Genomic DNA, 12,878 nt, shown 5'->3' with positions numbered 1-12,878 from the left:
GTGATTTGTTGGTACTGCACATACTGCACATTTCATGCACATTTATCATCATCATCATAAACTGATCACATATTATGAACAATTATTAGCACATTCTTTTCTTCAGATTAGACTAGACTATCACAAGTATGACTAACCTTATTAATCTCTTTTAGGGACTGACAAACTTGTTGTTTTTCTCCTTAAAACAGCATTTCACGACCATTGCAAATTTTGATAAGTCTTTCTCATACATGATTTAAGATCCTCCTCCTCCTCCTCATCCTCATCCTCCTCCTCATAAATACTTACAGATTGTATTTGATTATGCAGTTCCCAAGGTACTCGATAGGAAGCCTTACGTTCCACATCCACGTAGTTGAACCACCTCCTCCTCCTCCTCCTCCTCCTCCTCCTCCTCATTATTATTATTATTATTACTTAGCCCTTATTTATCATAAACTGCCTACAGTTCCTTTCAATTCTCAGTCAGAACAACCAAGAAAATTATTTTAAAAGTATGAATGAATGAATGAATGAATGAATTAAACAGCACTGATCTGCATTTAGGGCTGTCAACCAGGTAGCAGATTCCCTATAATTTGCGTACCTAGTCTTTTCTTAACCTTGTCAGTACTGTGTACATGTATAAGCGATCAATGCCCGTATGCTGCTACAGACTGTTAACTGTGACTGCAGACTTAATGACAAACATTATGAATTTAGGCACTTTTTTTCACTGAAACCATATCAAAAGATGATTGATATCTTTTGGTCCAGTGGAGTTCCATTCATTGTACTGCTATTGCATAAATGTAAATATATTAGTCAACCATCTCTTATGGAGCCTCAGAATGAGTTAGAATACCTCTGAATGATTCCTTTGTGCGTGAAGAAGTGACAATAGGAACACTGCTAATTTACTTCGGTGTCATTATGTAGTAGTAGCAGTTCACATTTTGTAAGAAATAGGGCAAGTGGTGTCACCTGAGAAGTATATCATATTAAAGAAAATAACTAAAACTACAAAAGTTTGACAGTGAAAGTAGTTTTATGGAAAATTCCAGTGATAGTGTTGTGAAATTATGTACTGAAGCTGAGGTCGGGACAAGGAAGAGACAAAAATGCCCACTCAAGTTTCTTTGGAGTGAGATTACATTTGTGCCTCCTACTATACACGTATTTGATAATTCAGGTAGTGGTATAAACAAGGCAGCTCCCAAGGCAACAATCTGGTTAAGACATTCTTCACTTCCTAACTTAGTCTACATGTATTAAATACCTTGAAGTTAATTTCAATGATGAGACTGTATTTGACGAGGCAAGTGCAACTGCAGACTTAATGACAAACATTACAAAATTATGCAATTCTCCTTCACTGAAACCAGGTCAAAAGATATCCATCTTTATACATGGCCCACTCTTATATACCCTCTTCAATGCGCTTTGTGGAAGACGTTGATAAGCTGTTAAAAGGTGCAGTCAAAGAAATTACTGGTCTGCCTCATGACTGTCCATATGAAACGATCTACGCTCCAAAGCATTTCCAGGGCTTAGATCTTGGTGAGCCAAGTGGAAAGCTCCTATACTTCAATATCTGCAGCAGTCTTCTTTGTGTTAGAGATGATTACTCTCACGCTATCAGAGACTAACGGGCAGAAAGGAAGTCAATACTGCAGAAATTAGATATTGATGATACTAATAATCCACTGACTGGTCGGCAAATTCATAAACTACTACGGGAACAAAGCTTCCACATTTGGACACTACACACTTTAAGAGGGAAAAGGTGTTAAAGTTTATGCCGATCACCCTAAAGCAAACTTCTGAATAAGTAACCAGAAAGAGCTGTCAATCTCAGAGTGGGCAAAAGCTCTCAAAATATCGTGCAATATTCCTGGTGGTTCGAGCAGTTCCTGGTAGATGTCCTGGCAAAATCTGCTGCTGTCATCCAGATTGTGGCGAGAATGAAACCCTTAGTCATGTGTTAGGATACTGCCGCAAGGGAGAATTGTTAAGGAACACCTGTCATCACAGAATGAAAGCAACCTCAGTCTCTGCAATGAGAGATTTGAAGTGGAGAGTTGAAGATGAAGTACACTGTATCTCTTCCACAGAGCCCAACAGAAGAGCAGATATTGTTGCCATCCACCAGCAGACTTAGACAGCTGGTTTTCTTGATCCAACCATGAGACTTATGTCGGGCTAAGGAAGTTGGCAGGAAAAGAAGTGCATTTATGAACCATGTATCCCATATCTGAGTGAGCGACATAAAATTCGCCCAGAAAAGTGGCCTGTGATGGGTCTGCTATTCAGAAGCAGAGGCAGTGTACCGAAGCATACGTGGAAAATCTCCAAAACCTTTGGAATCCAGCACGACACCGGAAAAAATTATAATGGATATGTTAACAGATTCAGTAACTATTTTAAATCATCGCATATACTACTCCTAAATGATAAATCGTTTAGTGTTTTCTTTCTTTACAATATTTTTCATATTTTGGTAATACTCTTGTAAATTATAAAAATTCAGGATCCTTGTGGTCATTCACAGTTTGCGAAGTAATGTATTTTGAAAATATATACATGCAATATAATACTTAAAAGGCTAAACGATTTCAAAGAAGTTAGAAATTTATTGAAGATCGCCCTTTGTAAATTATTGCAATATCTAATTTCTCTTTCCATAAATGAATACTCCACTCAAGCTTATTCGTCTAATGTCATTCCATTCTTTGCTGACAACTTGGAATGTACCGCTTAGTCAAGCAGCTCGTCTCTGTACTCCCTAGTCTTTCCAGCACAAAATTTGCAATATTTTCATACCACCTCTCTTTTGTCAGAAATCACCCAGAACAAATTGTGCTGCTTTCCTTTGGTTCTTTTCCAGTTCTTAAATGACGTAACATTAATAAGGATCCCATACACTGGAATCATACCCTAATTGGGGTCACTTACACAACCTCCCCTTCACATACTGTACTTACTACAACCTCTATATAACCATACAAATATATCTGTACACTTTATTTACAATCTTGTAAATGTGTTTGCCCAAACAAGATCTTTCCTTATAATGTAATTGTCATGGTGACAAGAAAACGGTATTTTGAGAGATGTGTATAACCTTATTTTATTTCGGAAGAACTCAAGAAAAAACGTTAAAGTACATTGTTGAAGGACAAGAGTCATCATTTTCATTTTGATCTTGTTCTGTTTGATTTTGTAAAATATGTTCATTTGTTTTGCCTTAAAAAATTGATTGAGTGTGATATTTAAATACAGTACATCATTTTGAATGAGGACAAAGAAGAAGAACTTTTGGAAAATTGTTTTATACTGTAAAATTTGTCTTATTTTATTTTATGTACACTGACTGACAGAGCAAATGCAACACCAAGAAGGAGTGGTTCGAAAGGGATGAAAGTTGGGGAAAAAACAGAGACGGCACGGACGAATAATTGATGTTTATTTCAAACCGATATGCAGGTTACACAATGCGCACGGCATCGACTCAGTAGGATGTAGGACCACCGCGAGCGGCGATGCATGCAGAAACACGTCGAGGTACAGAGTCAATAAGAGTGCGGATGGTGTCCTGAGGGATGGTTCTCCATTCTCTATCAACCATTTGCCACAGTTGGTCGTCCGTACGAGGCTGGGGCAGAGTTTGCAAACGGCGTCCAATGAGATCCCACACGTGTTCGATTGGTGAGAGATCCGGAGAGTACGCTGGCCACGGAAGCATCTGTACACCTCGTAGAGCCTGTTGGGAGATGCGAGCAGTGTGTGGGCGGGCATTATCCTGCTGAAACAGAGCATTGGGCAGCCCCTGAAGGTACGGGAGTGCCACCGGCCGCAGCACATGCTGCACGTAGCGGTGGGCATTTAACGTGCCTTGAATACGCACTAGAGGTGACGTGGAATCATACGCAATAGCGCCCCAAACCATGATGCCGCGTTGTCTAGCGGTAGGGCGCTCCACAGTTACTGCCGGATTTGACCTTTCTCCACGCCGACGCCACACTCGTCTGCGGTGACTATCACTGACAGAACAGAAGCATGACTCATCGGAGAACACGACGTTCCGCCATTCCCTCATCCAAGTCGCTCTAGCCCGGCACCATGCCAGGCGTGCACGTCTATGCTGTGGAGTCAATGGTAGTCTTCTGAGCGGACGCCGGGAGTGCAGGCCTCCTTCAACCAATCGACAGGAAATTGTTCTGGTCGATATTGGAACAGCCAGGGTGTCTTGCACATGCTGAAGAATGGCGGTTGACGTGGCGTGCGGGGCTGCCACCGCTTGGCGGCGGATGCGCCGATCTTCGCGTGCTGACGTCACTCGGGCTGCGCCTGGACCCCTCGCACGTGCCACATGTCCCTGCGCCAACCATCTTCGCCACAGGCGCTGCACCGTGGACACATTCCTATGGGTATCGGCTGCGATTTGACGAAGCGTCCAACTTGCCCTTCTCAGCCCGATCACCATACCCCTCGTAAAGTCGTCTGTCTGCTGGAAATCCCTCCGTTGACGGCGGCCTGGCATTCTGAGCTATACACGTGTCCTGTGGCACACGACAACACGTTCTACAATGACTGTCGGCTGAGAAATCACGGTACGAAGTGGGCCATTCGCCAACGCCGTGTCCTATTTATCGTTCGCTACATGCGTAGCATAGCGGCGCATTTCACATCATGAGCATACCTCAGTGACGTCAGTCTACCCTGCAATTGGCATAAAGTTCTGACCACTCCTTCTTGGTGTTGCATTTGCTCTGTCAGTCAGTGTATGTCACGAACAGTGTCATAATATTGGAATGTGAACACTACTAAATTAATTTGGTGATTGTGTAAAATTTTATAATGTAAATAACAGTGTAATAACTTTTGTGGCAGGGTGTAGCTGCATTTGTCTGTGTTGGTAAGATGCTTCTAGTGATTACCTGTTGCATCAGAAACGAAGTTTCTGGAAGTTGTAAAGATCTTTTCTCATAAAAAATTTTGGAGCCGTGATTGGCTAAAATAACGGAGTTTCTTTTGGTGAATTTAAGAGCTTCAAGCGTAATTCTGTGCGCTAATTGGTTACCTCTTGATTGCCCCACCTCCGGCTTCTGGCAACTTGGCCAGGGCCAAGCTTTGTTTCCATCGTCTTTGATTTGTGACCAGCGAAGGGAGCAGAGGTCTCTTCCGTCTGTCCTGTGATGGGACTACAGGCCCTCTGAGGTGAACACCGTCATAACCCCTTTGTTTTCGGAGGTAATCCAATTTTCTTGATTTGAACATTCTAATCTGATGTAAATGTCGCTTTGTTTTCACGTCTGTTAAGTATTATGTAATGTGTTTTTCCTTGGGGATGCCTCCAGTAAATCTGTAGCAATTTAACGTACGCCAGTTTGAAGCTATGTGCCTTTTACTGAAGTGTTTTAGGAAAGGCTGCAACCTAACTGCCCCCTGAGTTAAATTCTATTGTTTTGCTGCAATCTGTCTTTAGTAAATGTTTCCACTGGCCCCTTCCTGAACTTCATGTTGTTATTTTCATGTTGATTTGAAATTTAAAAAATAAATGTAAATACCCTGCCATCGTCTATAATTCAATAATTGTAAATTCTGTGTCTATAAGAAGCAAGGTAGAAATTTTTTTTTTTTGAAACGTTGGTGCATTAGCACATACATTGGTAACATGCTAGTTGTAATTAATTTGTACCTTAATAATCAGTAAATTTGAGTGTTCAGAAAGGGATCACCGTTAATCTCGTTTTCCTCGCAATGAACTATCTTTCACAGACCTCGTATGGGTTCCCAGCCCACTTCCCATCTCCTTTCCTTTTTGTTGTCATGTTGGTTAACCTGGTATTTATATCTCAATGTTGTTTATGCAGTCTTTATCAAGTGTGAGGGTTTTATCTGACTTTATCAAATCTCATGTTTAAATTTTCTTTATTATGTTTATTATTAATTTTACTATTTTGATGCTGTGTAATCCATAGCAGTTACAGTATTTATTAACACCCAGGCACTTACCATGATCCCCACAAGGTAATTTCACTTCATCAACATGGTAATTAGAAGTGAGAGGACTTCCACAACTATTCCCAATTCCCCCCCCCACCAATCAGCACTTTCTTCTTAACCCCTTTATTTCTTCTAGTATAATATGGTGGGTCTTTACCATTTCTTACCACAGGTTGGCCAACAAGCCTGTTTTCACACACTCCTCAAGAATTGCCGTTTACATTTTTATGCTCCATTTTTCAGTGATCATTTATAACCTAAGCACTTATTGAGCAAAATAAATTATTCCTTTTGTATCTGAAATTATATTTATCTGTCTCAGCAGTGGACAAATTTGGTTCTTTTATTTCGGACAAATAATGAATGGGGACCAATTCACAATTTTTTTATATTTTTTTTTCTTCATTTCGATTTGCTCTTTGAATACATAATTCTCTGTTGATTATACTTTGTCCTTGTGGTAACACCCTTCACATAATATGACATTGTCACATTAGTATTAATACTATTTAAAAGAAAAATTGTGATTGGTAAAGGTGATAGCATTTCTACAGGCCCAATTAATTTTTTTTTTTTACTTTGTGTGATTAAATTCGAAACATCTGAGTAAAGACAGATAGCACTGCAACTTTTGCAATACCATCGCCTCTATTTCCTCAATCATTTTCCAGTCTCATTCAATGATTTTTCTTGAGCAGACTTTGCAAACTCTTACATGTCTGTCCTGTTCTGTTCATCAGGGTTTCTATCATGCTAATGCACAGATAACCAAGACACCACAATGCCATTGTAGGAATGAATGGGGAAACAACGCATGCCAAATATAAGCTTGCTACTCTTCAAAACAAGCTTCTGTATTCCATCTGACAAGGGTCAGAGGTCCTATCTAGCAGCATTATAAGGAACTGTAACACTGCCATTCATGTTTGCTAAAAGAGACATTGATGTATTTCCAGCTTGTGATTATTATTTGCAAATCACACATTTTTCAGTTATTATTTAATAATAATAATAATAATAATAATAATAATAATAATAATAATAATAATAATAATAATAATAATAATAAAGCAAGAAAACAGCCTTCTCCATAAAGCTGTAGTACTTGCTGACAAGTACACTGTTCTGTATCCATACAATGCCTCTGACCCACATACAAATCACCAAGTATCCCTGCAGGAGAAAGAAAGGACATGGCGCAAGAAGACCCTCCACGGAAAATACTACAGCAATCTAAACCAACAGAGCATAGACAAGAATGCGTCGTGTATGTAGTTACAAAGTGGGCGCTTATTTGGGGAGACAGAGGGATTTGCAGTTGCTATACAAGACCAAGTAATAGCTACAAACAATTACAAAAAGTACATCATCAAAGACACCAGCGTACTCTCCGACAAATGCAAACGATGCTCCGTTCATCTCGAGACCATCGACCATATCACTGTGGGCTACCCAGTACTTGCCCCCGTAGAATACACGAGACGACACAATCTTGTCTCGGGAATCATACACCAGGCACTTGCTCAGGAAAACCAATTAATTCAGGAGCGTATCCCTTATTACAAGTACCATCCAACACCATTCCTGGAGAACGAGTCGATTTAGCTTTATTGGGACACTGCTGTAGTGACAGACAAAACAGTCAACCATAACAGGCCAGACATCATACTGGTAAACAAGAAAACTGGGATGACTTTCATTATTAACATCGCTATCCCCAATGACACCAACATTGACAGGAAGTACAGTGATAAAATCTCCAAGTACAAAGAACTTGCAGAAGAGATAAAGAGGATCTGGAAGATGAAACGGGTACGAATAGTTCCTGTGATTCTGTCAGTCAACGGCCTCATTCCACATACACTTCACAAGAGTCTGCGAGAACTGGGTCTTCCACCGAACATCTACAAAATTATGCAACATTCTGTCCTCCTGTCAACATGCAACATTGTGCGATCGTTCCTCTCGCAAGAATGAAGATCCCATGATCTACAGTTTTGTATATACCTGTACATCAACGTTTGTATTATAATGTGTAAATACTTTAATTAGGTAAGGCACTTGGTGCATCCCGTGCCCCATTACTACCCATATTTCCTGTGGAGAAGTGTATGAATAATAATAATAATAATAATAATAATAATAATAATAATAATAATAATAATAATAATCAGGATTCAGAAAAGGACAGTCCTGTGCAGAGCAGATATTTACCATCAAGACTTTAATCAAAACTAAAACTTTAGCAGCAGACAAGAAGGTAATTATGACATTTGTAGATTTCAAAAAGGCATACGAGTCTGTCAACAGGGACACATTAATAAAAGTGCTGCAAGAATTTGGAATTGATGACAAAACAACTAATGTAATACAACAGACATTAACAAACACCTGATCATAAGTGAAATTCCTTGGAGAGCTATCGGAACCGTTTGAAATCAAGACAGGTGTGAGGCAAGGAGATGACCTCTCCCCAGTCCTCTTCAACTGCATCTTGGAGAAGGTTATAAGGGAATGGTGAAGAGAAATGAATCAGCAAAATATCCTGAATGGAATCAAGATAGGGCACAAAAAGGCTGGACTTCAATTTGAATGTCTTGCATTTGCAGATGATTTAGTGTTCTTCGCTGAAAATCTAGAGACTGCCACTACACAGATAGAGGTTTTGAAAGAAACAGCAGAAAAGGCAGGACTGCAAATATCCTTTGAGAAAACTAAGTACATGAACACAGATCCCAAAGAACCAACATGGACAATGAAGACATAAAGAGAGTCCACAAATTCAAATATCTAGGGGAGATTCTGACTCCTAACAATGAGAAGCCAGCTATCGAAGAAAGAGCAAAGAAGATGGAGAGTGGATTCAGACTATGCCAGGAAACTTATATGTCCAAATCCCTCTCCTATCAAGCCAAACTCAGACACTGTAATACTATGGTGAAACCTGAATGCCTCTATGCAGCGAAGACAATTGCCAGAAAGGGGATTACTGAAATAGAAAAGAAAGAGCGTAAATTTCTGAGGAAAATTCTGAGACCCAAGAAAGCAACAAGAAATAAGTTTACCTTCTGTTTGAGATCAAATAAAGAGCTGTATAAAAAATGCGAGAACATTTCAACCTCCATAAGAGAAAGGCAACTGACTTTCTATGGACACGAGAAGAATGGCACCGGAACGCCCCTAACAAATAAGATCCTCATCTTCCAGGAAAGTAGAAAGACCCCAATATCATGGCTGAAAGAAATTCACCAGGATCTTAAAAAATGTGGCATTGAGAAGGAAGATATTACAAACAGAACAGTGTTCAGAAGGAAAATTGCGGAGGTGACGGATCTGTTTGAAGAGAAACCCAGGAGAACAAGAGGGGTGTTTTCTGATGAGGAACGAGCAAAAGCGAGCCAGAGAATGAAGGAGTATTGGTATAAAAAGAAAGAACACCAACAGTCAAGGAAGTTGTTTAATCGTAAACCATAGGAGGTTGAAATAATCCTAGATAAATAAATAATAATTAGTTAAAGATTTTTAGAGGGCCGATGATATAGATGTTAGGCCCCTTTAAACAAGAGTCATCATCATCATCATCATCATCATCATAAGAATCTGACTGTACTGAATAAGGTGGAACCGTATCATTTCCTTTCAAGGACTGATACTGGTGTCAATACGGAACAGCAGATGTGAGATTTACAACTGCAGTAAAAGGATGGTTGTAGACATCAGTACTCATTCAGACAACCACAAATATTAACAAGGCACTGAAAAATAACAGCATTTCTAAAAGTAAATAAACACATGAACATTACCAAGAGGGGGTAATAGAAAGATAAGTTACTGAGGTAATTAAGTAATATCGAATGGACTGTTGTCAGTCTCCGAGATGGTGTCACTTGACCAATTTGTGCATCATTTCAGCATTTTGTTCTTGCCAAAGTAACAAAATTAAGAACTCTGTTTAGTTTGACCAATTATGCTAATTATGTAAAACATAACTGTGTCTTAATGACATACATTAAAGATGTGCTATTCATTAAAGTACTATTGTTATTACAATTACCAGTTTCCAACTAATGATAACCGATGTATAATATAACTATTTATAATAGTTTATTTAAATCCGCCTTGATCAATACACTCATTAAATGAAAGAAACATTATTAATTAAACCATACATGTTTCGGGAAATCTCAACCATTCCCTTCATCAGTGGTTAGATCAAAGAATAACACAATATGACACAATCTTTTGTTTTACAATTTGAAGGAGTATTGTGTCCCAATACATCATATCAAAGAGTAAAGAGAACTTATGAAATATTATAAAAATGATCAAAACATACAATTTTGGTTGAACTGAATGAGAACAATACACAAATTTAGGATCTTCAAGTTTTTCTTCTTTTCTTCTTCTTTTTGTTCCTTAAATGATTATATGCTAGCCTAAACAGTGGGTTATCTTCTGTACGTTTCTCATTTAAACTTGATTCAGAATTACATTTTTGTGTAAGGTAAATTTCTAAATTTTCCAAAACATTCATCAGTTTTCCCTTTTTGGTCGAATGTAATAATTTCATGTCATTAGAAATGTCTGTAAATTTATGATTCAATTTCAACCATATGTTCTCCCATTGCCGAATATCTTTTATGTTTGACCGCATAACGTGTTCTTTGTACCTTATAGCCAAACTTCTTCCGGACTGTCCTTCAGTCATTTCAACTTCTTTGATAGGTTTTCTTTGCCTAGTAGCTTTTAATTTGTTCTGATCTTTTCTGTCGTTCCTCATCTGTAAATACCCTTTTCATTGTATGTCATTTGTCTATTTTTGGTTTAAATCTTATTATGTTTTTCATTAATAAGAAATAAACACTCGTGTCTATTTTGTTTTTTGATATTACTTCTGCAGTTCATTCCAGCTACTTCAGTTCATTTATTGTTTTAATGTGTCTTACTTTGAGGTTAAAATCTCAAAACCACTGGGTTGCTCCATGCAGGCCATCTGTTGAACTAGTCGGGAACACCCATGTCAATATCACCGCCACCATAATCGAGACGATGGTGGTCAATATATTTCATGCTTGCTGTCTGTCACAATAGTCAAGATACATACGGACAGAATTCAATAACGTAACAAGGTAAGATATATTGCAAAAATTCAAACCTTAAACATTTAATTACGATTGAACAAAAATAGTCATAACGCACCTTGTTTATAATGGTAATAAAGACATTCATATGAATATTATGAAACTCGCTTACGCTCATTTCATAAACATACTTGCGTATTAATAAATGCCATTATAGGCTCGATGAATAATATACTATAAAGGATTGGAATTTTTCCAAATGCACACCTAATGTGTTTGCCAGGGTTCTTTTACATTTCGACACAAATGAAATGGTATGATATGGATTTCTCCCATCTTCAAGAATCCACTGACCTTGGTCAGGATTGAGCTGGCTCATTTAGACATCACTCTTCAACTAGTGAGAATACATTGGTCTCACCTCAATATAGCCATCAAATGAAGTAAAATCAACTGCCTCACTATTCCCATTTCCATAAGGTTGCACAGCTTTTCCTTTCAGAGTATGTTTTGTAATTCCAGGCACTGAATTTATTTCCTTGTGACATCATCATCTTTCCAGTATGCACACAGCACATTTGAGGTTACTCTTTCCTTTTACAATGATTTTATTTTTCATGCAAGATCTTCACTTCTGGAGCAAACTTACCTCCTCAATTGCAGGTTTCTTGCAGACATACAACTCCTCCCAGACACGTTTAGCAGCTACAGCCATTAGATTGTGACCTTGGTGAGAGGTCAACATGTCATCACTATCATCTAACTGTGGGTTGACATGCCATGTTGTCTTAATATTTGTATCCAACCTAAAACAAGCACACAGTCAGAATCTCTCAAGGAGAGTTAATGTGAAAAATATTAAAAATAAAACAGGCAGTACAGTGAAACCTCTACACAATAATTACCAATGCAATGATAATCACCTCTTTAATGATAAAATATCTTGTCCCTGGCATTAATCTGACTCAATTAAAAATTCATTTCAGGTTAATGATACTCTCCACAATGATAAATCTCTCTATTATGATTACTTTTTCAGACCCTGCTGACATGCTTTCCTCCCGGTGCTACGATAGTACGAACTGTAAGAGAGTCAGGAAAACATGCTGCTGTCATATGAAGCGCAAAAATTTGAATGAACCATCGTTATTTCCAGTAGGAGCTATTACGTCTTGTAAAACACCCACACATTTTCTTTATAAAGCAGGGCTCTCAAACGCCCAAAATCTCACGCGCACAAACCGAAGCGCAGAGGTTCTGTGCATCGTGTATCGGCCCGACTCGGCGCAGCGTTTTGTCACGGGGCGACTTGGCTAAGCTCAATTAACTCTGCTCGGATGGTGGAGCGTTGCAGAGCAAGTGAGGAAGGGGGAGACAGGCGGAGCGAGTGAGATAGGAGTAGGACAAGAGAGAGACAGCACTATTGCTTAAAATTCAGGAGTGGGGGTCTGCACTCTGGTCAACCCAGAGAAGTCGTCTTTAGTACCTTGCGCCACGCAGTGCACCGGTGTATATATCCTGAGAGGCAATGTTATTGAGTTTTGGTTGTGTTCTGGAGAATCATTTGCCGAATCTCGGTGAAATAACATCTTTGTGAGTTTCTTTGCCTGAGAAGAATATGAAACAGACTCTCATTTCTGGTGTTTGCAGTAGTATATATATTTATAAATATATTGCTACAAATATTGTAGTTCTTAGCCAACACAAAAAAACAACGGTGAACAAACACAACATAGTAAATCGCAGAGTACAGTACACTGTTGCCAACTGATCATGAGGTAAGGTATTCTAGTTTTAATTTTTGTA

The 12,878-nt window shown here is 38.7% G+C and overlaps 1 protein-coding gene across 1 annotated transcript in view; it reads right to left on the bottom strand.

Moving 5' to 3' along the window:
• Positions 1 to 12,878, bottom strand: part of bchs (WD repeat and FYVE domain containing 3 bchs) — a 478,767-nt gene that overhangs the window by 162,686 nt on the left and 303,203 nt on the right. The window contains exon 35 of the mRNA XM_067152491.2: positions 11,722 to 11,878. Coding sequence (XP_067008592.2) covers positions 11,722 to 11,878 — 157 coding nt within the window. The remainder of the gene's footprint in view (positions 1 to 11,721; positions 11,879 to 12,878) is intronic.

The sequence above is a fragment of the Anabrus simplex genome, chromosome 8, assembly GCF_040414725.1.
Source record: "Anabrus simplex isolate iqAnaSimp1 chromosome 8, ASM4041472v1, whole genome shotgun sequence".
NCBI lineage: Eukaryota > Metazoa > Arthropoda > Insecta > Orthoptera > Tettigoniidae > Anabrus > Anabrus simplex.
Note: the sequence above shows the minus strand (reverse complement) of the source record. Positions and strands in the feature narration are given on the sequence as shown.